The 25,453-nt window shown below is 44.3% G+C and overlaps 1 protein-coding gene across 1 annotated transcript in view; it reads left to right on the forward strand.

Moving 5' to 3' along the window:
* Window positions 1-13,464, forward strand: part of LOC138266167 (SEC14-like protein 2) — a 157,466-nt gene extending 144,002 nt beyond the window's left edge. The window contains exon 12 of the mRNA XM_069214637.1: window positions 7,787-13,464. Coding sequence (XP_069070738.1) covers window positions 7,787-7,935 — 149 coding nt within the window. The 3' untranslated portion in view covers window positions 7,936-13,464. The remainder of the gene's footprint in view (window positions 1-7,786) is intronic.
* The last annotated feature ends 11,989 nt before the right edge of the window (window positions 13,465-25,453 follow it).

Here is a 25,453-nt window from a genome sequence, read left to right on the forward strand (position 1 = left end):
GCTCCAGAGACATTGCAAAGGTATCAGTGATTTAAAAACCAGGTAGCTAAGACTCCACCTTTTTTGTAAGCTCTGCTGGGTTTGCATCCAAACGTTGAATGGGATGTGCAACAGACAGTCTTGGGACACAAATCCTCCAATCAGTACCAGCTAATCTCAAAATGGAGGCCAGTATCTCACCCCTGACAAATACTAATCATTTAGAATCCCAAAATAATTAACCTTGTTTGCACAGGAATGACTCAATTCTGTCTCAACTGCTACTTGACTTTGTAGCACAACCCATTTCTAATATTAATAATAATGCTGATCAAATATTTAGATCAGCTGGATGGTAACTCATCAATTAATAGGCATTCCCATTTGGTGTGAGGTGATGCACCATCTACTATATGCTCATATGTGCTATGTGGTAGCTAAACATGTACTAAACACTTACATTTGTTGTGAGGTAGCTCACAACATACCCAGCGGTACATGAGCAGGCGGTGATGGTAAAATGTTGCCCCTGCGGTGAGTGAAAATAAGACACAAGACCCTCCAGTAAAATAATTTCTAAACCAGGCATGAGTACCCAGAATTTGCATTGGCAATGTGAAGACCTCAGCATTGGGGTTGGGTGGTGGTGGATTGTTACTATCTTCCTTCTGCCTTTAAAATCATCAACATCCCCTACTGCTCCAGTCCTTTCCAAAGGCTGGTATCCAGCCTATGTCACTGGCATGAATTAAATCCTTTCATTCCTGATACACAATAGATTTGTCTCCTTACGAATATACTGTGAAGTCAGTGGAGGTTGGAGTCCCCTAAGGTGAGGCACTTGGAAACTATTTCTATCTTGAGCAGTTGGTAATTCTGATCTTCACTCCTTTTGCATGAAATGCATTATTGTGTATGTCGATCAGATGCAGCTTTTTCTTTTTTCTGATAAACAAGACTGTAACTTCTTCCAAGTATATACAGCTGCGAGGTGGGCGGTGTGGACCACTTTCTAAAACTAAATCCATCAGTCAGTGGAGCCAAAGGGCTCTCCAGTTTAGAGAGCCAGACTGCCGCAGCAGGTGCATATTTCAACCCATCTGCTGTGGTGAAAAATTTAGGAATCCTGGTGGACTGTGAAGTTTCTGTTACTCTGCAGAATTCTTTTTTTACCTGTAAGTTCTACTACATGTTCCACTTATAATTCATTGCCTCACTATATAGCAAAATTGAATACCTACGTTTAGTCTTCCAGATTAGACTTTGTAGGTTTTTGAACCTTCTACCCAAAGATTGCATCATGGTCAAAATGCTGCTGTTACAATTTGAGTTAGAGAAAATGTGAGCAAATTATTTACCTTCAGTAAAGCATTTCTGTTATAGACTATCTAGTTGTAGACTCATTACCTTACAATAATCCCCAGGCTTCAGGCTGCATCCAGGACTTTTTCATGAGCAGTACCCCTGCGCGCTGGTAAGTAGTGTCGGTACACTCCACACAGTGGCAGCGTCCACACCATATGGCATGTGCAGGGTGCCTAGATAGGCTCCACCCCAGGGCACTGATGTCAGTTTCTTTTTGTGACTTTCCACGCTTGGAGCATGGTGCCATGAAGAACATTGACCACTGGTGTGTGAAACTAGGGCCCTGAAAAGGGAACAGCACTTACCAAAGGTAAGTAACAAGTTCATCCCATAGAGACTTCTAGCTGCAGAGTCCTTCCCTTAGATTAATATTGCCAAGCAGTACCTCCCCAGAGGTGGGTCTGCAAATTCAATTTAGACTAGAAAGTCCTAAAGGACTGAAAGGGGCAAAGTGCCCATTGGTGGGCCTGACTGTCCAGGCAGTATTTTTCTGGGTAAAAAGAAATGTATGGAGGCTCAGATGACAGTGCCTACATTTCACTGACCCTCCGGTCAGATGTAATTGCCACCAGAAAGGTTGTCAGGAGCCTAATAGGGCAGTTTGAAGTGGCTCAAAGGGAGTGCACATCAGAAATGTAAGAAGCAAATCGAGGTACTATTAAGGCATAACAAAGGGAGCGGGAGAAAGCGTGCTGAAGAACTTTAAGGAACCTATTTACAATAGGGGACTTGAAAAGGAAAAGCTGATCTGATAGCCACAGAAAAGTGGGGCTAGCAGACCAATGAGCCTTCAATTTGCCTAATGCAGAGCCCTGGTGGGCCAAGGTAAGAATTATCAAAAGAACTTGGGAAAACGGTGCAGATAAAGGGTCAACCTGTTTGTCTGTACACCATTACAAAAACTTGCTCCAACGGCCGATGTATACCATTTTGGTGGAGGACTGCTGAACTGCCAAAATAGGATTACAGACTTCGGTGGAAGGTCAAAAACAGTCAACTGTCACTGCTCAATCTCAATGCATGAAGGCAGAGCATTGACAGGTTCAGGTGGAGAACACTGCCCTGCTGATGCGAAAGGAGATCCTCCGAAAGGGGCAGTCTGATCGGAGGACTGATGGGCATGTTCAACAGCTTTGGATACCAAACTTTCCAAGCCCGTCCAGAGCCACAAGGATGACTTGGGCTTGGTTGTTCCTTTCTTCTTGAGAGCTCTGGGTAGGAGAGATATTGGCAGAAAGATGTACAGGAGCCTGGAGCTCCACTTGAGACAAAACGCATCTTGTAGTGAGGGCTGCCTTGGAAACTCCGGCGTGGAAAACTGCTGACATTGCGCATTCTCTGCAGTGGTGAATAGATCTAACCAAGGCTCTCCCCACTGATGTAAAAGACCTTGTACTACCTCTTCTTAGAGACGTCACTCTTGATCTGCTAGGCATCTTCGGCAAAATTCAACTGCTCTGGCATTCAGAGAACCCACCAGGTGTTGAACCACCAGGGAAAGGCCCTGATGTTCCAGCCATGTCCAGAGGAGCTGGCCCTCTTGACAGAGGGTTCACAACCCCACCCGGCCTTGTTTCTTGCAGTATCACATGGCAGTGGTGGTGACTATGAACACCTGCACTAGCCTTCCCTTGATGGAGTGTAGAATGGCTTTCATGCCACCCGAAATGCTCAGTGCTCCAACAAGCTGATGTGGAGTCTGGATACCGCCAGAGACCATAGTCATCTGATCTCCACCTATCCAAGATGGCCACCGCAGCCCAGCAGTGATACATCTGTCACCACCATCAGATCTGCTTGGGGAATGGTGAGGGTTCTGCCACTGACCCAATTGCAATTTGTCAGCCAAAACTGCAGATCTTTTGCAGTGCCCTCTGAAATCTGGACCATGCTGGAGAGCTTCCCCTGATGCCTCACCCACTAGAGCTTTAGTTTCTACTGCATAGACCCCATATGCCAACAGGCATTCATCACAAGCAGGAGGCCATGAAGCTCAGCAGCTTCAAAGTCAGACATACCCGAATCCAGGTTTGGTATTATAGCCTGAATATCCTGGACTCGCTGCTAGGGAAGATATGTCTGCAAATGTACAGTGTCCATAACAGCTCAGATGAAAGGGAGCACCTGAGAAGGGATTAGGTGTGACTTTGGCACATTGCTAGTGAACCACAATGAGTGCAAGAGCTTCATTGCAGTCTGGAGGTGGGGGACAACTGCCTGGGGTCAACAGCCAGTCATCAAGACAGGAGGAAGACTGGAATCCCTGATCTCCGCAGATGAGCTGCAACCACTGATATCCCCCTGCTGAACACCAAAGAGGAGCTGGTAAGGCTAAAAAGGAGCACATCAAACATGAAAGTACTCATGGCTCACCATGAACCGCATGTAACGTCTGTGGGCAGACACAATGGTAATGTGGAAGTATGTGTCCTGCAAGTCCAGCGCTAAATCCAGTCTCCAGGGTAGAGGGCTGAGAGGAGTTGAGCGAGTGAGAGCATTTTGAATTTCTTGTTTTTCAGGAGAAATTGGAAGGGTGCAAGTTTAAGATAGGACGAACGCCTCCGTCCTTTCAGGGTACCATAAAGTAGCGGGAATAACAACCACAACTTACTTCTGATGCCGACACCCTCTCTATGGCTTGCTTGGCCAAGACAGCTTGCAATTCCTGGTGGACTAATGAGATGTGGTCCTTCGTCAGCCTATCTCAGGTAGGTAGCACATGGCCTGTGGGTGCCACATCTCAGCCATGCAAAGAATGAGAAATCTGCTGGCTGTGATGGCTGGGCATTTGGAGATGTTAGAAGCCCCTTGCGTGGCCACAAAAAGAGCTGAAGGTGGACAGTGGTGGGTGAGGGGCCATGGATAGGCCCAAGGACCAGGCCATAGCCCAGCTGTCCTGGAAGCACTGAGTCCACCTTGTCTTCAAAGAGACAGAAGCCATCAAAGGGCATGCTCATGAGGGAGGTCTGGACATCCCCAGGAAAGCCAGTCATCCTCAGCCAGGTGTGACGACATGAGGCCACATACGATGAAACTGCTCTGCCTAGTGAATCGGCCGTATCCAGCCCCCTCTCTTGCCAGCAATAGCTTTAGAGAGTACGGCTTGGACCTCCTCCTAGAACATAGGCAGCACCTGCGCAACCAAGTCCCAGAGTGAGTGGAGTATCATTTGGAAAGGCATGCGGTGTTCACCGACCACAGTGCCAGGCTGGCATAAAAGAACATCTTCTTCCCCTAAGTATCCAGCCTCTTGGATTTCCTGCCCAGGGAAGAGGAAGGGAATGTGCTCTCAGGGGTGAGGTGTGTTGTGAGGAAACTAGGGTCCACCTGGGCAGGGCGATAGCAGCGGGCAATCAACCTATTCATAGGACCTGCTGTGCAGGGCTTGGACCAAACCCTCAGTACATCATCTGCCAGATCTTCAAACCAGGTGTCCTTGATGACATCTAGGGGCTGGTATTCATAGGGGTCCAGTGGCCCTCCCAATCATCTCCAAGTTCTTACCCACAGGAATAAGGCACAAGCTCCAGCCTGGGTGGTCTGCCCTCAGTCAACACCAGAATCGGATGACCCCCATCCAGTTCTGTATCTGAGTCAGGGATGAATATGGGAACTGTTTCGTCGGTTACGTTGACAGATGTTCCATGAAGGTCTAGGTGGCTTGACCAGAAGGGGCCCGACTGATGCCAGGGGGCGAACCTACCGGAGGAAGACCAATAGGGGCTCCATCTGAGCTCACAGGACCCAAAGGTGCTCCAGAAGGCACGGGCCACCCAAGTATAAGGTGCATGGCCTCATGAAATTTATAAACTTGTGGGGGGTTGCTTCGGCTCCTGGGAACTTAGGGAGGGGCGGATGACCCAGGTGCAGGCTCAAAGGAGTAGGGGGAGGCCTTCAGTGCTGAGTCTCCCTCAGCTCATCCAATGACTTTGACGGACAAGGCGAAGTCCATCACCTATTCGACTTTTTGCTCTTCTTTCAATAGTGGGACTTACCCGAATGCTGGGATGACTTAAACTGTGAGGACGAGTGCTTGGAATGGTTCCATGATTAATCCTGGGACCTTTCTCTCGGCCAGGATCAAAACCGTTCTGGTGCTGCATGTCAAGCAACAAGGAGTTTGAGGGACACCTTCCTCAAGCCCTTGGGGTGCATGGCGCGACAATCAATGCAGGTCTTGGCATCAAGGTCATGCTTGAGGCACCAGAGACAGAAGAAGTGTGGATCTGTCACCAACATTTGTCGGTGGTAGGCTCCATAGGGCTTCAAAACAGCCTTCCTTATGGATGTCCCTGCCACAACAGGGGACAAAGTCTAAAAACACTTTGACAAAAGAGACAAAAAAGGTCAGTTATTTGAGGGATACCTCTTTTCCAGAGTTGCGCTGACTGGTGCGGAAAGAAAATAACTGACGTCAGGGTGCTGGAGTGGCATCTATATAAGCACCGCACACATCACTTCTGGCATTGACAATGCTGATGACATCATGCAGAGTTGAATGATGCCACGTACCGATGCACAGGGGTACTGCTCATGAAAGATTTCTGGTTCCAGTCTGATGCCTAGGGATTATTCCAAGGCAGGTGTCTCCAACGAGTAGCTCGTGAGCTTCCAGTAGCTCTCCAAGTCCCTGTGAGTAGTTCTCCTGTGTGCAGCCCCGCCAACTACTATAGAAGCTTTTGCTTGGTTGAATTATTATTGGTTTGCCAAAATTAAAAGGCATATATTCTAAATGAAAATGTGTGTACTTTCAGTACTCATAAAGTGCTGTTTGGAGAAAAATGATTGAATCTGCAAAATGTATTTAAATCTATTATTTGATTTGGAGAGATTTATTATTCAGATTATTACTCTGGTGTCAGGGGTGTGCAGCTATGGCTGTTATGTACTACCTATTTAGAGCCTGCCTAATGCTCTGACATGATCACTGCTGACAATCTTGGATGGGTGGTCACTACTTCATCACTAATATTAGTAGCTTGGGACTATTTTTATCGAACATAGTAGCTCTTGTTACAGAAAAGGTTGGAGACCCCTGTTCTAAGGTGAGGAATCTGCAGCTAGAAGTCTCTAGCAGATAGGTGGTATATCTTTGTGAGTCAGTGGTGCAAAGTATAGCACTCTTCCAGAAACCCTGAGAAAGAATAGCCATTACTTTAAATTCCATAAAAAATTCAGACATGCCCCCCTCAATAATTTACCTTTATTTGTTCAGTAGTCTCTGAACAGATGTAAGGACTCTCACAATTGTGTGAAAATAATTTAACAAAATATTTACAGATGCGATAGTGTTGTGGAAGACAGCTGCCCTCAGGATGTGAATGGACAGCTCATCCAGACTCAGCAGACATTAGTGTCACGTGTTTGCACTGAGCAGCACCCACAACAGGAGTTTACCTTCGTTGAAACTGGTTAACAACTATAAAATGGCAAACAAAACAAACTGGAACGTAAACTGCTCTTTTCAAACACGTATGCAGCTAGGCAAAGCAAACAATAAAAAGCAGTGATTGCTAGGACCGGTATGCACTAGGCTCAACTGCAAGTAAAGTTAAAAAGAAAATGAGGGAGAGACAACTGAGTACAGCCACAGGAAGATCAGATAGGAGGAAGGCAGACAGGTTTTAACAGCAAGTCAAGATCACAGAAAATAATGTAGACTAAATGGTAGGCAGGATGCCAGTGATATGGACCTGGTCAACTAGCAAGTCAACCAGTGTCCTTTCTCCCTAGTATAGCAGAAAGGAGGGTGTAGACAAGCCATGTAGAGGCATTGTTAAGCAAAGTTGCATTGGCCTCCATAGTACAAATAAGTGGTTGTTTTTATACATTTAGTCCTCAGTTAAGAACGTAGGCACTGAGACCAGGACATCATAGCTATGTGTTCAAAGAGAAATTAGCTGGTGTTTTCACAGCTGATCATATGGGACTGTTAAGGCCTTGGAAGTCTCAGGCTACATACAATGAGCGAAGAGGGGATGAAATAGCTACAGAGGAGAAAGGTGGCATGATTGACTACTAGAAAGAAGCAGCTTAGTGAGATCAGCTTTTGAGGAGGAGGAGGTCTGTGAAAGAAAGTTTGCCAGGGAGAGACAGACGATAAGATTGTGAATGAGAGAGAAGCACTGGGTTATATTTTTTGTGAAGATAAGTGGCGAGACTGAATCTGAACAGAGGAAGTAGGTGGTGATATTTTGTCTGAAGAGGAGAAGTGGTGAGATTGAATCCAGGGAGGGTGCGGATTGTGAGAATGAGTCAGCGGTGGAAGTCAAATGGTGACATGGGGTATGAGGTGGAATTTAAAGCCAAGCTTTGGTATGTGGAGAAGTCTACTCATGCAAGTGGAGACAGAGGCGGACCTAAGGTGAATGGTAAATGAGGGATAATGAGCACATAGAGAGTACCTTCTGTCTGCTTCTTATTATTCTGTGTTTTATTGCAGATGTCATACGTTTCGACAACACCTATAGCTACCTACACTCCAAGAAGATAAGCTACACCGTAGAGGTGCTGTTACCAGACCCAGACTACGAGGACAAGATCCGAAACCTAAGGAACCGGATGGAAAGTGCCCTTGGCTTTACTGATTAATCCTACATGAACCTCTTCTCACCAGTGGGCCTCCTAGATCCTGACCCTGGTTTTATGGGTTTCTCAATCCTTGGAGCCCAGGTGCTTTCTCATTTCTGTCACTCAGCTCTGCTGAGTGTCTTTCGTGCCTACCACTAGACGCTTCTAGTCTGCTTTCATTACTCTCCTTGACATTTGTGTGCGCTCTCATTCTCACCCAGGCTTCTCTCATTCCCATCACTAAGCGCCCCAAGGCCTCTGCAATTCCTACTGCCCAGTTGTCAGCGGCCTCTCCCATTCCCACCACTCTGCCCCCCCCAGACCTTCCCATTTCCACCTCTCTACTTCTGGGCCTCTCCTGTTCCCACCCTTCAGCACTCCTAGGCCTCTGCCATTACTACTGCTAATATTTCCGAGGCTTGTTCCATGATTACCCCGCAGCTCACACAGGTCTCTTGTGTTACAGATATCAGCTCAACCAAGGCTCTCTTATTCTCTCTATTCAGTTCTCCGAAGGCCCTCTCAGCTACCCCAGATCCCTCTCATTCCTGCGCCAGCTCCGCAAGCCTGCCTCAGCTCTCCCAAGTATCTTCTGTTCCCACCACTAAGGCCCACTAGTACATGCAAGCTCCTCTTACTATTACCTTTCATCTCTTCAAAGCTCCCCACGTTCCCTTCCATCAGTTTTACAAAGCCAGATGCCCACTGGTTATTTCCACGAGGCTTCTTTTATTCATAACCCTCCAACTCTTGCCCCCTAGTTTGGCATTGCTTTGCTTCCTGCACCTCCCTCCCACCGCTCTCCTCTAAAGGCTTCTCACTCAGAGCACCGCTTACCTGGCTTCTTTCTCCGGCATTCCTCTGTTTTAGCTTCTCACAAGCTGAACTGTGTTTTTCCGAAACACCTAATATATCTACCATGCTGCTCTGCTTATAGTTACTCAGCCCTACTACCCTGGGTAGTCTCACTGACCTCCTGGGCGTTCAATCTCTCATTCACCTCTGCCCCGTCCTATGAACCCACTCTCAATGCTTGTTTTGCCCTGTCCCTCCATCATACAGTTCTGTTGTCACTGACACGGTTCCCCTAGTAGGCCTCTCTTTCTGATCTTCTCTGGCTCTCAAGCTTACTGCTAGCCTGGGCCTCTCCCTCGTGCCACTATGTTGTTCCTCCCCTCTCTCACTCTTACGGCTATGACCTTCTTTAATTTTTAATTCCTTTTGCTGTCCTCTCTTAGTCTCTCTCATCCCTGTTGATCTATTTCCTCACTCAAGAGCCGCCTGCATGATCCTGTGTAATGTTCCACTTCTTTCCCAGTCGTTTTGTTCTCCATTATACAAGAACAGGTTGCTTCTCATCAGGCTATGCTTTGTGTGTCTTTAGTAGGACAAAAATCCTGTTTAGGACATAGTAGGGTTTCAGAGGTGCTGTTTTTGGACTCTCATCCTGTTAATTCACCACCCCATCTCCATTCCGTGCTGTCCGTCAGCTGGTTAAGAGACTTCGGATTTGGTGTAAAATGAATATTACCAGACTATTCTCAAGACCCTAATCTGCTGCTTTACCTGTAACGAGCCAACAAGCTTCCTCTTACGTTTTACAACCACTGAAGAATGGATGCTACACTCGGTCACCTGGAGACTGTATTCTGCTCATTTCCATTTTAGGATGTGGTTTCCACCTCCGACGCTCCTAGCTTGTGGGAGTATAATCTGCTGAAGCGTTTGAATGAAAGATGCTGAAGAAAAGACAAACCATAGTCTAAATTCCACTTACTTACATTTCTTTTGCTGGCTTGAGATTGGTCTCAGGTAATACTCCATTTGTGATGTACAACAAATGGTATACAGTAGAGCAATAGTAGCATGCGGTGGGATAGTGGAATGTAGATGGATTGTTGTGGGAAATAGTTCATTTTTTTTTTTTATGTTCCACATTGTACATGCCTAACCCTTTCCTACTCCAGCCCTTCCATCAGCAATCTGCGGACTGGAATTGAAGCTGGTCTTACTTTATGAGGATCAATTCCAACAAAACAATCTTTGCCAACCAAACTGGAATTAGGCTGTAACAATCCATATGAAAGCAGGTTACCACCTGTAAATGAGGAGATAATTAATAGACACCTTTATCAATTTTAGACTTCAATGCTCAGAAAATGTGTGAGCAAGTGCATAGATAGTCGGAAACTCTGCTTCTAGGCACAATGGATACTCCAATGCAGAGCCCACAGCAGTTTGCTCCCTAACACCATTAGGCACACAGGAGAGCCTAGGACATGTGTTCTTACATGGCAACCTGCTTTTACGCACTGTGTATATATCAAATACTATAGTGCCTGACAGGCAAAATATGTATGTGATAGAATCTGGTGCTAAAGGATCAACTATTGTTTCGTCATGCATGGTGTTGTCATTTTTTGATCACATGTTGCTGAGGGTTCAACCACTGATCCATAACACGTTACTGAACGTCCCAGTATTGTTTCATCCTCCATGATGCTGAAAATGGAACCACTGTTTTATTGCACATGTTCCTGAAGGTTCAATCATTATTTCATTATGCCGTCCCGAAGGCTCGACCATTCTTTCATCATTCATGGTGCAGAAGGTTCAATCATTGCTTCACCTATTATTGAAGTCTCAACTATTGTTTCATTACATATGGTGCAGAAGGTTCAACTAAGGTTTTGTGACAAAATGAAAAAAAACTTTCAAAACGCGAGAAACCAAAAACTTGCTGCTCATTAAAGAAAAACTAAATCTCCTGGTGCAGGCTAAGCTATGACCAGCTGCATTGCATCGATGACTAGATACAAACATTGCTGAAGCATAGCTGATGATTTGCTGTGGTATGTGTGGTGACAAAAATGAGACACCTTTCCTTCACAAGTCAGGGATTCCTAAGAACCTCTCAGCTTCCTTTGATTTATACTGTTTACAGAAGCACGTTTTTACTTTCGTCACATGCCTGAAGCAGACCGAGTGTAAAATGCTCTATGTGCTGCAGTGGCATGCCTGAGAGTGCTGTATGAAACGCGCCCAATGATACGCCTTGGCCTTCCATATTCAATGTGTTTGAGGGACTCCCGGGTTTATCATAAAGTATCTGGGTGCTAGTGGCGAAACAAAACTTGAGGGGGCCCCCCTGCAAAGCACATGGAGGGGCCCTCCTGAACCCAGTCAGGATCTGTCAGGCCACAGCTTTCCACAGTGTACTGTGCTGAGAGGGCCCCCTGGAGGTCGGGCCCCCGCACTGCAGGGTCTAATGATTTGCCACTGTTTCTCAGTACCACAAAGATTGTGGCTTGGACATACCTTGGTGATCATTCATGCATGTGCCTTGTGGCAAGAGTATGTGTGCATGAATAGCGAGCTCTCTTGGCAATGCTTGAAGAGTCTTTTTTGTGCTTAGGAATGGTCTCTATCTCCAGAAACGACACCAGATTATAACTGCAATCCTAGTATTACTCCAGAAATAATATTCAGCAGGAAGGGAAAACAGAGAACCAGAAAGACCTTCCGCCAGTCCAGGCCAAGCAGTGGGAGAGTAGCAAGAATAAACAAGAAGGAACCAGAGAGGGTGAAGAATCCACGAGTCCAGCAAGCGAGCAATCAAGCAAGAACAATAACGACACAGTTTGACTCAGAAAGTAATCTCTTTAAATGGTGCAAAACAGGATGTGATTCTATCCAGAAGGAGATTCGGCCATCTTGTGTTAGGAATAATGCTAACAGTAAGTAGTCCAAATTACCAGCAGTGAATATACATATTTCAGGATTTGTCTACAAGAAAAAGATACTCTAAATTTAGCTATGAAGCAAATGACCCAGTGGTAATAAGAATTCCTCCTGCACCCCATCTCTCCCATCCACCCCCTCCTAATGCGGCACTACTGACATGCCAACACGGAGGGATGAAATCACCTCAAAAACCCTAACACGCCTCAGCTCACCTGATCCAAAGCGCATGGGGAAAAAACAAAGATGGCCCTCATTGAGGACGCCGCCACATCCCTCAAGCAGAAACATTCCAAAACTGAAAGATGCGGCCCCAGCAGGAAAGCGCAGAGAAGCCCACAGAGCTCATGTCCGGCCAAAGCTTAGGTAAAGTAAGAGAAAAGCCCTTACAGTATGCTATACAGTATATGACGAATGTTCTATATTGTATAGCATATACACGGATGCAACACAGCACATACCCTAACCTCTATGACTGTAAAGTATGTGCTGTACTTTACAGCAGAGAGTGCATAGCTCACTCAAATTGCTATACATTACCATCCCACAGTGAACTGTATATGGCTAAGGACCCAGCTGTGGGGATTCACGTGCTGCAATAGTAAACAACAGCTTTGGAGATGCAAGAAAAAGAAGGTAAAAATAAAAACATAAAAATCAGAAATAGACATATAGATACTGAGATGTCTGACTCTTTGAAACCTTGATTCCTGTTATAGTTAAGTTGAGCTAGAATCAGCAGGTCTTGAGACAATTTCTGTAGGTCATTGAGTGTGTACTGTGTAGGATGCCAGAGTCTGCCATGTGGTGCGCATCCTTTGGCATGACTATCTTCCATATGGTACAAGTCATTTGCCATGGCCAGGTATGTCATATGGCATGTTACCTGATGCACACGTGTGTGCAATGCTGCATGTGTCCTGTGGTATGCCAATGCATGCCATATGTCCCGAGTAATTCCATGGTGGGCTGTTTGGTATGTGGCTAGTGGTTATATTTGGGTATGCCATACAGTGTACGCTTTCTGGAATTCTTTGATGTGCCACATGGTAAATGTTCTGCCTTGTCTCGATGTGTGCATATGGCAATCCTGGATGCGCTGCAAGACATGTGCTTGTGTCATGCCTATGTGTTCCATATGACGTGTTGACAGTGTGTGGCCTGCCTAAGTGTGCGATGAATGGTATGTGCCCTGTGGCATGCCTTGGGTCTTCAATGCCCTTCCAAGGAACTGGACCAAGACTATGTCTGATGAATAATATAACAGGGTTCTTTGTAAGTCAATTTCCCTCTTTCCCGATTTAGGTGTAATTCACAAATTCCTTTTGGGTGGAATTTTGGGGTTCGTAATGATATTTGTTAATCCAACGCTGTTAAGTAGCACTTTAAAACAAATGAGTTAGTTTATATGTTGAGTTTGGTTATAGTAGTAGCAGTTGTGATGCCTACAAGGGCAAATGTTCATAGCACTTCTAACGGGTATAGGCAGCAGGACCCCTAATGGGCTTTTCCATACTGGTGCTAGGATAACAGGTGGGTGTACCCACAGCATGGGGTGAGGGTCTTTATAATTAAGAGGCAGGATGGCACAAGCCGAAAGGTTATTGTTGAATATTTGCTGTTCCCGAGGAAGCAGCTACTTTCCATAGTTACCACTAAGCCCCAATTGCCTTACCTCATGAATGCCCTCCCTCTACCACCCAGCCTTCTCTGCTCAGAAGAACCTAGGGAAGATAAAAACCGTGATGTATATGTCTAGATTTATAACAAGATGAATTCTTCTGATCAATTATATAAAATAAACTAATGTTTAAAACGTATCCTGTTATACTCTCTTGCTTTATGTTCAACCTGGTATTTTATACCCCTTTCCCAAAAATGCACTCTTATTCCTCTGATCCATTGAATTTTATAGGAACCTTTTTCTCACATTCTAAAAAGTGTACTCCATCATCTGAACTGTGGATTTATGACATGAGAATATCTCTTTATGCATGTGGGATAACGTTTTGATTTTTTGAAAATAGTCTCATCAGGTAAACATGCCAAAAAAACTCAATACTGGTTAAGTTAAATTTAATGTGCAGCATCATTAAACATTAATTCCCATTCACAAAGTAGAAAACAAAGCGAGAATGGTGCAAACTGTCATCATCTTTAACATGGGAGAATGTGCTAGTCTGCCAGACAGCATAGTAGTCACTTGAAGAGTTTTCATTTTGGGTTTACTTTTCTCTTGGAAAATCACGCAGATGCCTTGCTTCATTGACCATCCTCGCATATCTTCTATGTGTTTGACTTTGTTTTAGGTTTTGCCTGCACAGTGTTTGCACCATGCTTGCGAAATCCTTTGAAAAGGAAAAAAACATCTTCACAGGGACTTAAAGCGTGGCCATTACTTCACTTTACCTACCACTGGTTGTCTCACATTTAGCTCTAGTTTTCTTACTTCCTGTTGGTAGTGCCTCCTTCCTTGCCTCCAGCCTCCTGCTGGGTTTCAGTCTTTGGTTCCTTTAGTGGAGCTTGGGCCAAGTACTGCTTCCTGTGGTTAGTGTCATTCCACAGACTCCTTTGTTGCTTTTGGACATGCACTCTTATGAGTGCATGTCTCTGCAGTCCCTCTCCTTCACACACCCCTGTGTACCCCCTTACCCTCCATTGTTTTTACACCGCTCCTGCCTGCCGTCGTTTGTCACCCCCGCCCTCCAATGTGTTTATCATGTTGTTCGTCCCAACCCCTTCTGGTTTTTTTTTATTTATTTTTTACATTTTTCCATTTCAGAGAGGATACACTGCAAATACAGAGCAAATTAAACGGACCCCAGCATGTCCAAGTAAGCAGAGGACTTAGGTCAGGAGGGCTGTACGCCACTTAAGGGTCATTTTCCCACTTATAATGTGCCATGTCTTACATACAATAACATCAAGAAACTGCCCCTGGGGGCTCTACACCATGCACAGCCTGGCATCTAAATATGAGGCAAAACTAACTGGTCCAACAACTTTCCTTTGCAATCCCATCTTCACCAGGGAGAAATCTTCAACCGAAAAAGCATTGGCAACCCAATTGGTTGCTCCTATGCTAAATCTATTGGCTTTGTCATTGTTTTTTTTTTGCTGATTACCTTAACGCTTTTGCTGCTATGCCTCCCCGTACTAAGCCTTTTTTTCTTTGGGCTATTTGGGGTAGTTCACGCTTAGGCCTCCATTAGTTTTTTCTAACATAAGCTATCCACGCCAAATTTGTGTCCTTTTTTTCCATAATCCTGGGGATTCTGGTACCCAGGGTTTGTGGGTTCCCCTGGAGGGGACCGAGAAAGTAACAAAAGTACAGCTAAATTCTGGGAAAAATAGGAAATAAGTGCTGCAGAAGACAGTGTCTTTTTTCCCTGCTAATGGCATGAAATGGTTTGTGTTGCTAAATTTGAATCAGAAAACCAAATGTTTTAACACCGTTTTGGCATTTTACTGGGACAGAGTCGATTTTTCAAATTTTTTGTACTCTCAACCTCCGTTCAGTTTGTGGTAGAAATGAGTGTAAATAGTGGTTTCCGGAAGGCTATACATTTCTGAAAAGTACACAAAATTCTCAATTCAGCAAGGGGTCATTTGTGTAGATCCTTCAAGGTTTTCCTATAGAAAGTAACAATTGAAATAAAAAAGTATTGAAATTGAGTTGACAAAACAGCCATTTGTGTCTCTGTTTTGATCTGTAACTTTTTCTAACTATGGCGGATTGTCGAAAGCAATATACTGTTTTGTCTGACAGACACTTTTGGTTGCGGGATATATAGGACATGTAGGTTTACCAAGAACCTGAGGTATCCAGATCCAATAGCTCAGCTACACCTTGCAATAGTCTTTCATTGTGTACCGAGTATACAGCAATTCACTTGGTAAAATAAAAAAGTGAAAAATAGGTGTCAAGGAAACCTATGTAATGGGCACAAAATACAGAGTTTTGAAGCAGTGGTTATTTGCACATCTCTGAATTTTGTGGGTACCCATACTAGCATGTGATTTTTAGGGCATTTCTCAAAATGTCTTTTTTCTGACACACTGTCTTACATTTGGAAGGCGCAAATGCATAGAAAGACAGTTGGTAATAACATTTGTCCTATTATTCTGTGTTTCCCCAAGTCTCCCAATAAAAATGCTAACTCACTTGTGTGGGTAGGCCTAGTGCCCGCAACAGGAAACAGCCCAAAACACAACGTGGACACATCACATTTTTCCAGTGAAAACTGACTTGTTTTTTTAAATGTGCCTAGCTGTGGATTTTGGGCCCTAGCACAGACATCACCAGGGAAACCTAGCAAACTTGTACATGTTTGAAAACTAGGCACCCAGGGGAATTCAGGATGGGGTGACATGTGGCTCTCTCCAAGTTCTGTTACCCATAATCCCTTGCAAACCTCCAAATTTGTCTTTAATAAAACACATTTTCCTCAGATTTCTGTGATGGAAAGTTCTGGAATCTGCACAGAACTACAAACTTCCTTCCACCCAGCATTCTCGTAAGTCTCCCGATAGAAATGGTACCTCACTTGTGTGGCTGGTTCTAGTGCTAGTGACAGGAGCTTATCCAACCAAGGGCAATGGGAGTCCTTGCTTAGGGACTCCTAATAGCATTGGTTGGATACATTCCTGTCTGTGGCACTAAGCCCAACCAGTCAAGTGGGGCAGCATTTTCTTTTTTTATCGGGGGCAGCTGAGGGGAGCAGATGGGGCCAATTAGCCCCATCTGCACCCTCAAGAGGGGGCAGAAAGCCCACCAGGGATTATTGTTGTTTTATTTGTATGCAGCAGAAGTGGGGCAATGCAGGGTGGTATGAATTATTTGGATTCCTGCAGATTCTGGGAGTTTCCATCACAGAAATGTGATGAAAATGTGTGGTTTTAGTCAACATTTGAGGTTTGCAGGGCATTGTGGGTAAGAAAATGGTGTGTGATGGATGCGAAGCACACCACCCTGGACTCCCGCAGATGTCTAGTTTTCAGAATTAAGTGGGTCTGGTAGGTTTTTCCAGGTGGCAGCCTACACAAGCCCAAACAGTGCAGCTGTTCACCATTGCAAGTGGGATGATACTGAAAGTTAGCCAAACTCTCCTGGCCCACTTGTAAAAACAACACCCAAAAGAATCAAATACCCTCTTACTTGCCATTAGGATGAGATGCTTTAGTTCACAGGAGAGCAGAAAGACTGTTTCCCAATGTTTGAGGGGGTGGGCGCATGGGCATACCCATGCTGGGCAGCCCTCACCCTACAAAAAAAAGTAATCCCCTGGTGTCTAGTGGCCTTTCTGCCCACCCCTGAGGGGCAGATGGGGATATTTGCCCCCATCTGCCACCCCGAGGGGACAGATAGACTTTCCCTTTTGGTGGTGGGGGGGGGGAGAGCCAGTGGGCATGTCCATGATGAGCGGCTGCCACCAATACAAATTAAAAAAGTAACCCCTGGTGTCTAGTGGGCTTTCTGGGGAGACCCATCTTTCTTCCCGTGGAGAGGGCGCAAAAAGACTGTTTCCCTATTTTGAGGCATTGGGGGCATGCCCCCACTGAGACAAATAATTAAAAAAAAGTAATCCCTGATGTCTAGAAAGACTGTTTATTTTAGGAGGTGGGAGGGGACGTGGCCATGGTGGGTAGCTCCCACCTCTACAAAAAAAGAAAAAAGTAATCTCTGGTGCTTAGCAGTTTTTGCCCCAAAATAAGGCTAATCTGTCCCCCTGGGGGGGCGGACCAGAAAATTGCCAAAATAAATAATCACCCCATAATGGGTAACGGCCCTTGCCCAAAGGGGCCTCTCCCAAACGTATTTTCTTTTAAAATCCCTGGTGTCTAGTAGAAGTGGAGGAGGCAGTTTGGCCTACAACTAAGGCCAATCTGCCCCTTGGGAGGCAGAAAATGGCAAAAAAGAATTCCCAAATATTGGAGCAGCCCTTGCTTAAGGGGATGCTCCCTGCTCCCCACAAAAATCCCTGGTGTCTAGTGGGATGGATCCCAGCTTGGGGATCGCCCTCCTTGGGAGCTCCCCAAGGAGGGATTCACTTTGGACATGTACCATTGGAAAGGGAGGTTCTACCCTTTCCAACAATACCTCTCCTGTGTGGTTTGGTGCTCGGGCTGAGTCGGCCCGGCAACCACCAAAGCAGTGAAAGTGAAATGAGGCGATCGGCTCATTTCACCTTCAATGTAAAGGCTTCAGTGTACCATGCGCGCAATAGTCATTACATTGAAAAAGAAATGCCTCTGCCAGCTTGGGAAACTCTTCCCCATTTCCTGAGGGAAAAAAACACAACAAAGGAAATCACTCTGCTGTTTACGGCATCGCAAAGAAACGCTGCTCGTCCAGTTAGTGTTGCCTCATATTTAGACGCCAGGCTGTGCATGGTGGAGAGCCCCCAGGGACCGTTTAAGCATCATTTCTTGATGTTGTTGTATGTAAGACACAGCACAATATAAGTAGGAAAATGACCCTAATATGGCATGCAGCCCTCCTGGCCTAAGTCCTCTGCTTGCTTACACGTGCCAGGGTCCGTTCAGTTTGCAGTGTATCCTCTCTGAACTGGTGACATGTAATAAATAAATAAATAAATCAGCGGGGGGCGGGTCAAACAATATGACAAACACATCGAGGGCCGGAGGGTGACAAAGGACAGCAGGCAGGAGTGCTGGAAAAACAGTGGAGGGCAAGGAGGGGGCACAGAAACGAAACCTACTGGATATTCCAAGGCTTTTTCTGTTGAAGTTTTTTCCCTGATGAAGACGGGATCGCAAAGGAAAAGTTTCAGGTCCAGTTTGGTGTTGCCCATATTTAAATGGAGTGTTCCGGGAGATGGAATGTTGTGTTCCATGCTATTTGCTTTTGGTTTGTAGAGAATGGTAAGGAGCAGTGGTATTCCCGTCTCTTGGAAATTTCAGGTTTGAGTGGTCGCGGCAAAAAAGAGCAAGTCTTGTGAAGTCTGTAGAAATTCACCGGCCACGCCACAGCCACTGCTTATGACGCTTTGGTTTTAGAAGTTCATAGACACTACTGTGGTCATTGCTAGGACAGCGCTACTGCCCCATTACTGCATGCACAAAGGAACATTTGAGTAAAGTGTTTATATTTATTGCATTTATAATTTGTTAATTGATCACTTTCGTTAATCCAAGCTTTCCAAACAAATTCACATTTTTTTAAGCAAATCACTGTTAGTTTCTTACAAAATCACAACACCTAACAATAATGATCTGTAAACTGACAGTATTTTTTCATTTGCTAAAATCAAAGTTTCATTACGCTGTTATGCCGTATTTCATAATCAGTGATATAAATAATTTATTTCACAAGTCACAGACATTTTACCAGCATAAACGTATGTTTACTAGCTACGATTCCCTTGCCACATAACAGGCGTTTCGGATTTTCCCTCCTAATTCCCTAACCCTGTCTTCTGTACCTCAAGCACTGGAGACAGGCTCAAACTATGTTTCATAACATATCCTTCGTTTTTTGTTATCCTATACAGGTTGCAAAAATATTACAAATGTGTTGTTCGGTTCAGCAGTTTTGGCTTTAACGATTCGTAGGTCACCACAGCTGGTGCAGTTTCAACAGATTTTAGGTCCTGGACTGTAAAAAATAATATCCCTCAAGAACACATTTTTAAACTACATTATTATGTTGTTTTAAAAAATATATATATATTACTTAATTTTAGACACATAAATTAATTTAGTCAGTAAATTGTTGGGTTGTAATACACATGAACAAGTAGCTAGAATGTACCTGTATCCCCGCTCACCTTCCGAAAGATAAGCCCATTGCGCTCTGAACAAAGGGTGTTACTTTTGCCCATGTCCTGCACCACTCCATGGGCCATATGTACGAACACATTTTCCCATAGACATAGAATGGGTAAAACCCTTTGCTACATCTGGCCCCATGACTTGTAGATTCCTCTGGGTAGGACCTTGCTTCCTACTGTGCAGGCTCTGAGCCCTCAGCATTGAACGCCTCATATCACTTTTTTTTTAACGTTCATCTGTGTTGCACAACAGCTGTGCTGTACAACTTGGCTAAAAACTATTACAGAGCCAATAGTACTTGCATAGGCGAAATCTATTGGCGTTGCTAATGTTTGTTTATTGTGGTTGCAAATATAGTTTACCTCTTTTTGTCAAGAGTGTCTCAACTGTTTTCTAAGCCGTTATGTTTGTTCTCTTTGATGTATGATGAGTAGACTTCCTGAAGTGATAAAACGTCCCAAAGGAAAAATGGACTGAGTGTGGTGTGTTTTCCTAACATACATTCCATTCAGGATTGTATCAAGAGATCCCACAAAGGAAAGCAAAGAGCAGGCTTGCCTGAAGACCAATCAGGGATTTATGAGGAGAAAACTATTAGGTATAGCGTTTGAACTCAGGTAACAGGGGGTATTTCTTGTGACTCACCATTTCCTGTTCAGCGGGCATGCACACAACATTAAGACTTTCTTTGAGACTCCCATTGGTGACTTGTGAACGTAGATGTACCTTTAGCCGTTGAGATCTCATCTGATGTTGAAGGCCTCAGCATCAGCTTGGACTTCATCATTAATGTGCTCTTCGCATTCCATGTTAAGCTAGCAGTTAATGTTCAGATCAGCATCCACATGAGGGCCCACTGTTTTTTTTATATAACCAATTTTACTGAATTTTGCACTTCATGTTTCATCCAACAACCAGCCCTCACAACGTACCTCAAACCAAAGTGGACCCAACCACTCCTCATCCTGGATCAGGGACACACAGTTTGAGGGAAGAGAGTAAAAAAAAAGAAAGCACAGGGAAGCTGGGTAAAGAATCCAAATGCCCAACCCCTGCTGTTTCAGGCACTTCATCCTTTAGTTAGTCATCCTAAACTGTCGGAATATTTTCAGAAAGGGTCTCCAAAACCACAGGAAGGATGGCCTATTAAAAGCAGATTCAGCTTTACAGCAGGGTTGTCCAAGCTCGGCCCAGGAGGGATGGATCTATGCTATTTATTCTGAGACCATTTAGATACATTTGAAACTAACAAATCCAAATATTTATTAATAATGCTGAAAAGGTGGTATGAATCAGGTCTTCTTGGACCCCTACTAGATGCACGGCAAAACCTTCATAACACTGATAAGGTAACTAACAGTACAGTCTCTAACTTGAAAGTTTACTCATCTCAGTCACCAGAATGTATAACATTAAGGATTTTATTCTTGAGTAGGAGGTTACTCATGAAGCATCGAGGAAGTTTAACATTGGTACATAGATTCCAATGGTCAACTTTAAAGACAAAACCTCTGTTAAGACTGTTCATGCTTGTGGTCCTCTACTTTTTGCAACCCACCATGAATGTGTTTCTTAGACCAGCCTTGGTTAAGATCTAACTACTACTGTATGAAAGTTGCCTAGCATCACACCATGCATCTTTAAGCTAGCTGTTTCATGCACCTGTTGATGTTCTACTCAATCGGCTTAAAGATTCAAATAATAATTAATGAGGGTAAGTTGCACCAACTCTTCGAATGACATTGAGTTTTCCCTCGGATGCTAGACTGACGGACCCTATTGTTTTCTATGAAAAAGACAAAGCTTCTCTTTCCCTTTCGTTCTTTGTTGTTATTGGTTCTGAAAAGTAAGTATGTATGGATGGATGAAATATTTACATAGTAAAATACAAGTTACAAGAGCAGCAGAGTTGCTAAGTTGCTATTTCTTTTCTGCAGGCAGGGTGCTAAACTTGAAATGTACTGAAGCGTTTATATGTGGAATGTGTTACTGAATAACATTGTCTTTTCCTCAATTGTGAAGGTACGTTGCTATCAGTTCACCAGTGCCTTGGCACAGCAGCCCTTACCTGTCTTTATTCCCCTTTCCATTCTAGGCTGGAAAACTTGTAAAATACATCCTGGAAGCACTGTTACACTTCTCATGCCAACTAACTCAGTAGGCCTGCTATTCTCTGGAGGAGCAGTGGGAGAGTTTTCCTGTAGTGCCAAACTCTCAATCAAAATAGCTCTGCTACTATTGTCCGACATTGCATCACCAGTGCCTACCACCCCTTATGAGTCCTACATCCTGCAACATCTCTCATAGCACACCTGGGGCCATATGTACCAAAGCACTTTCCCATTGACACAGAATGGGTAAAACCCTTTGATACATCTGGCCCCTGGCCTCTTATAGTTTCATAGGCTTGTATGTCAAAAAGTCCCATAAATAAAAGCTGTGGTAAAATAACGGAGTGCTCAAATAGACGTGGTTTACTTGTCTTTCAATGTGAAATACAACATTGTAGTGGGACAGGGTAGCATAGACCCCTTGTCTTAACTCCTCACCATTCTTAGCTTAATCCGAACACTTAAAAACGAACCCCATTCCTTATCCTTAACTCAACCCTACCGCTTGCTCTCATCCTAACTCCAATCGTATAACCCCAAGCATATAACCCTAACCTCCAGCATAAACCTGGCCCCAATCATAACCCTCCCTGTAACCCGAACTTTATTGTATCATAACCCTTACTCTACCTCAGCCCCTTAGCCTAAATCCGGCCTATATCCTAACCATTACTTTATTTATACTAACTTTGCCCCTCTCTACATTATTAATGCAAAACCACATCATTCCCCCAGCTTCATTCTCGCTCTGCCTAACCTCCAGGTGTTGTACTAGCACCATAATGTTTACCTCTGACTTCCTTCATTCAGACCCTTCCGAATATATAACTACACCCGCAACCTTTTATACCATCCGGTTACACTATCCCCAATACTTTCTACATGCCTTGCATGTTCTTGCACTTTGCCTCTTCCTCATATTTCCACCCCCTCCTTCCCCGCCCAGATCTCATGATACAATTTTTGCCTCCATTAGTCTCCCTTCTCTCAGCCTTCAGTTTTCTCTGCCACACTTGCATCTGCCTGCTGTCCTCTCAGCATGCTCTCACACTACATCATCAGCCTCTGTCATAGGCTTCTCTCTCAGTCCTCCATGTAAGTGGCATATTGGCCTGTATTACTCAAACCACTAAAAGAAATCCCAACAGTAAAAATAGGGTGCAAAGTATACATATATACAAAGACTCCGAATACAAGAGCGATGGATAATATCTACCCATTTGTGCAGGTGTCATAATTATGAGTGGTGTACCAGTATGTACCCCACAATTATCCTTGGGTACATATCCAAAGTTGAAACCTGTCGATATACACCCAGGGATGGGGAGGAGTTAAGTGAGAACCCTGTAAATAATGGGATAAAAGGATTTTGGTGCAGAAAGCACAAAAAAGTAAATGTTTTGCTCCATTTTGAAGAGCTAAACTTGCCACTGGCTATAATTACCACAACTAATAAATCTCGATCCTGGGGGCATCAGATTTTTTGGGGTAGGATATTTATTTCCAACACCCCTCCAGGGCACTCGCAATCAGGACCATAGGTGAATGCCCATGTGTCCAATTACAGTGCTCTAGTCAAATAGCCAGGTCAGTGATCTCTGCGTTTACATGCCACACAAAGGTGTTCTACTGTTGTTGCTGCTTGATCACAAATATTTTTTTCTCAAATCTTACGAATTTTCATCTAAAAAGAAAGCATGAGTAAAGCAAATGTTTAGTTTGCAGGGAGATCATATCAAGTCCTAGATAGATCATATTTCTCAAAGCATATTAAGAATAGCTGTGGAGTGCCACAGGGGTCCTCTCTCAGCCCCACTCTATTTAATATCTACATGTTACCTCTCGCAGAAATAGTTAAGCCCTTCGGGCTGACGTTGGTATCATATGCTGACGACACACAGCTAGTAGTCTCATTATCCAATGATCCTAGTACTAATGGCCCTGCACTCGGCCCATGTATCCAAGAGATGGCAACATGGATGGCTTCAAGTAAGCTGAAACTGAATGACAACAAAACGGAAGTGATGATACTCGGAAAATCCGCTTTACTCATCTCTAATCCATCTATTATGGAGAATATAGCAGATCTGCCCCCCCACCCCAAAAGCTCTCTTTAAGAGCCTGGGGGTATGACTCGATCCGCAACTATCTATGATGTATCAAGCCAATAAAGTCTCCGCCACCTCTTTTGGCTTCCTTAGGTTTTTAAGAAAGGTGTTCACAATGCTACCTATGGTAGCCAAAAGGATCATTATACAGGCCTTGATTTCCTCACGTCTGGACTACGGAAATGCTCTATATATTGGAGGGCCTGGATATGTGGTTAAACATTTGCATGTAATTCAGAATGCTGCAGCCTGCCTGCTTCTAAACATACCAAAACGCAAATCAGCAAAAGCAGGAATCTCCTCTCTCCATTGGCTGCCTGTAGCCAAACGGATACAATTCAAGACGCTGTGTAACATTCATAGAGCACTGCACAATAGAGGCCCGACACTACTGAGGTCACTAGCCTCCTACCACGCAGGTCACTTAGGTCCTCCACAACTTTTTTAGCGGTGACCCCTAGAGTGAAGAAGGCCAGGTGGGGGGAGATCCCTGGCCTATCAGGGAGCAAAGCTATCGAACTCCTTACCACTGAGTTTATGCAGAAACAGCCACAAATTAACTTTCAGGAAGGCCTTGAAGACATGACTGTTCAAGGTATAATCCAGTTTCTTTTTTTCTTCTCCATATATCGACTGCAATTGTCCAAGCAAGCAGCGCTGGGAGTCCTCTGGGTAGCCATGCGCTATATAAATGCACATAACATAACATAACATACCTTTTATTTTTATACTCACATGAAGACAGTGGAGCAGGAGTGGCCTATATGATCTGCTATAGGCCAGCTGCTCTCAACATTTCAATGTCCTAATACACAGCTTCTGCGTTTCTCTTTCCCCTGCATCCCAAAGATACATTAACTAGGCAGAGGAAAGTGAAAGGCAGAGGCCATGCAGCAGGACACACCAGCCTTCACCCTTCCCTCCTCCTGTAGCTCAGTGCCACTGTGGCTTCAGAAGGAAGTAGGGGTGAAAATGCTGATCAGTTCCTAAGTCTCTCTGGCTTGGCTTGACTACAAAAAGAAGTACAGCCAAGCTGGGGAAAACCAGGACCTGACTTTAGCCCCCTTTTACAGCTCTTGCTGTGAACATTCACCAGCTAACAATCGTAGCCCTATGTGGAGCTGTTAACTGTAGAATTTCACAAGTGCTATAAACTAAGGTTTCAGAGCAGAGGGGAATTTCAACCTCCTCGGGCTTCAAGAGGCCTTTGTCATTCTAATCAGAACATTCTGCCCTCATGGGTGCATGAGGCTTTAATGCTGGAGTGGGCATTCAATGGCCGGTACAGCCCACTTCAGCAGGCTATAAAGCTATATTAGAGATCTAGAGGCAGAGCTGTAAACATCCATAACTCCTAGTGAGGTTTTATATATCAGGGTATTGGAATCTTAACTGAAACCTCCAACTAGGAACATATGAAGAGACTCGTTTCAGCAATGTAACAAAGGGTCTCAGAAGCAGATGGTACTTTGTTAAGGTAAACCCTATTTTAATTATAATTGATTTTAATATTATTGAATGTCTGCACTGGACAGTTATTTTAAACATTAGATAGTTCATTTAGGTATTGTAAATATGCCATGCGGCTGGTTTCTGAAATCTACACGTTTTTAAATATGTTATACATCTTGGAAGCAACTGAATAATTTGTGGTGCACCAGGTATACATTTTGGGTGTGCCATTAGTCTGACCCGCAATCTTAAGTTTGTACCAACCCACACTTCTAGACAGCACTCACAATGCTAGAAACCTATGGGTGAGGAAAATAGCTATAATCACGACAC

This window comes from Pleurodeles waltl, chromosome 11 (genome assembly GCF_031143425.1).
Source record: "Pleurodeles waltl isolate 20211129_DDA chromosome 11, aPleWal1.hap1.20221129, whole genome shotgun sequence".
Taxonomy (NCBI): domain Eukaryota; kingdom Metazoa; phylum Chordata; class Amphibia; order Caudata; family Salamandridae; genus Pleurodeles; species Pleurodeles waltl.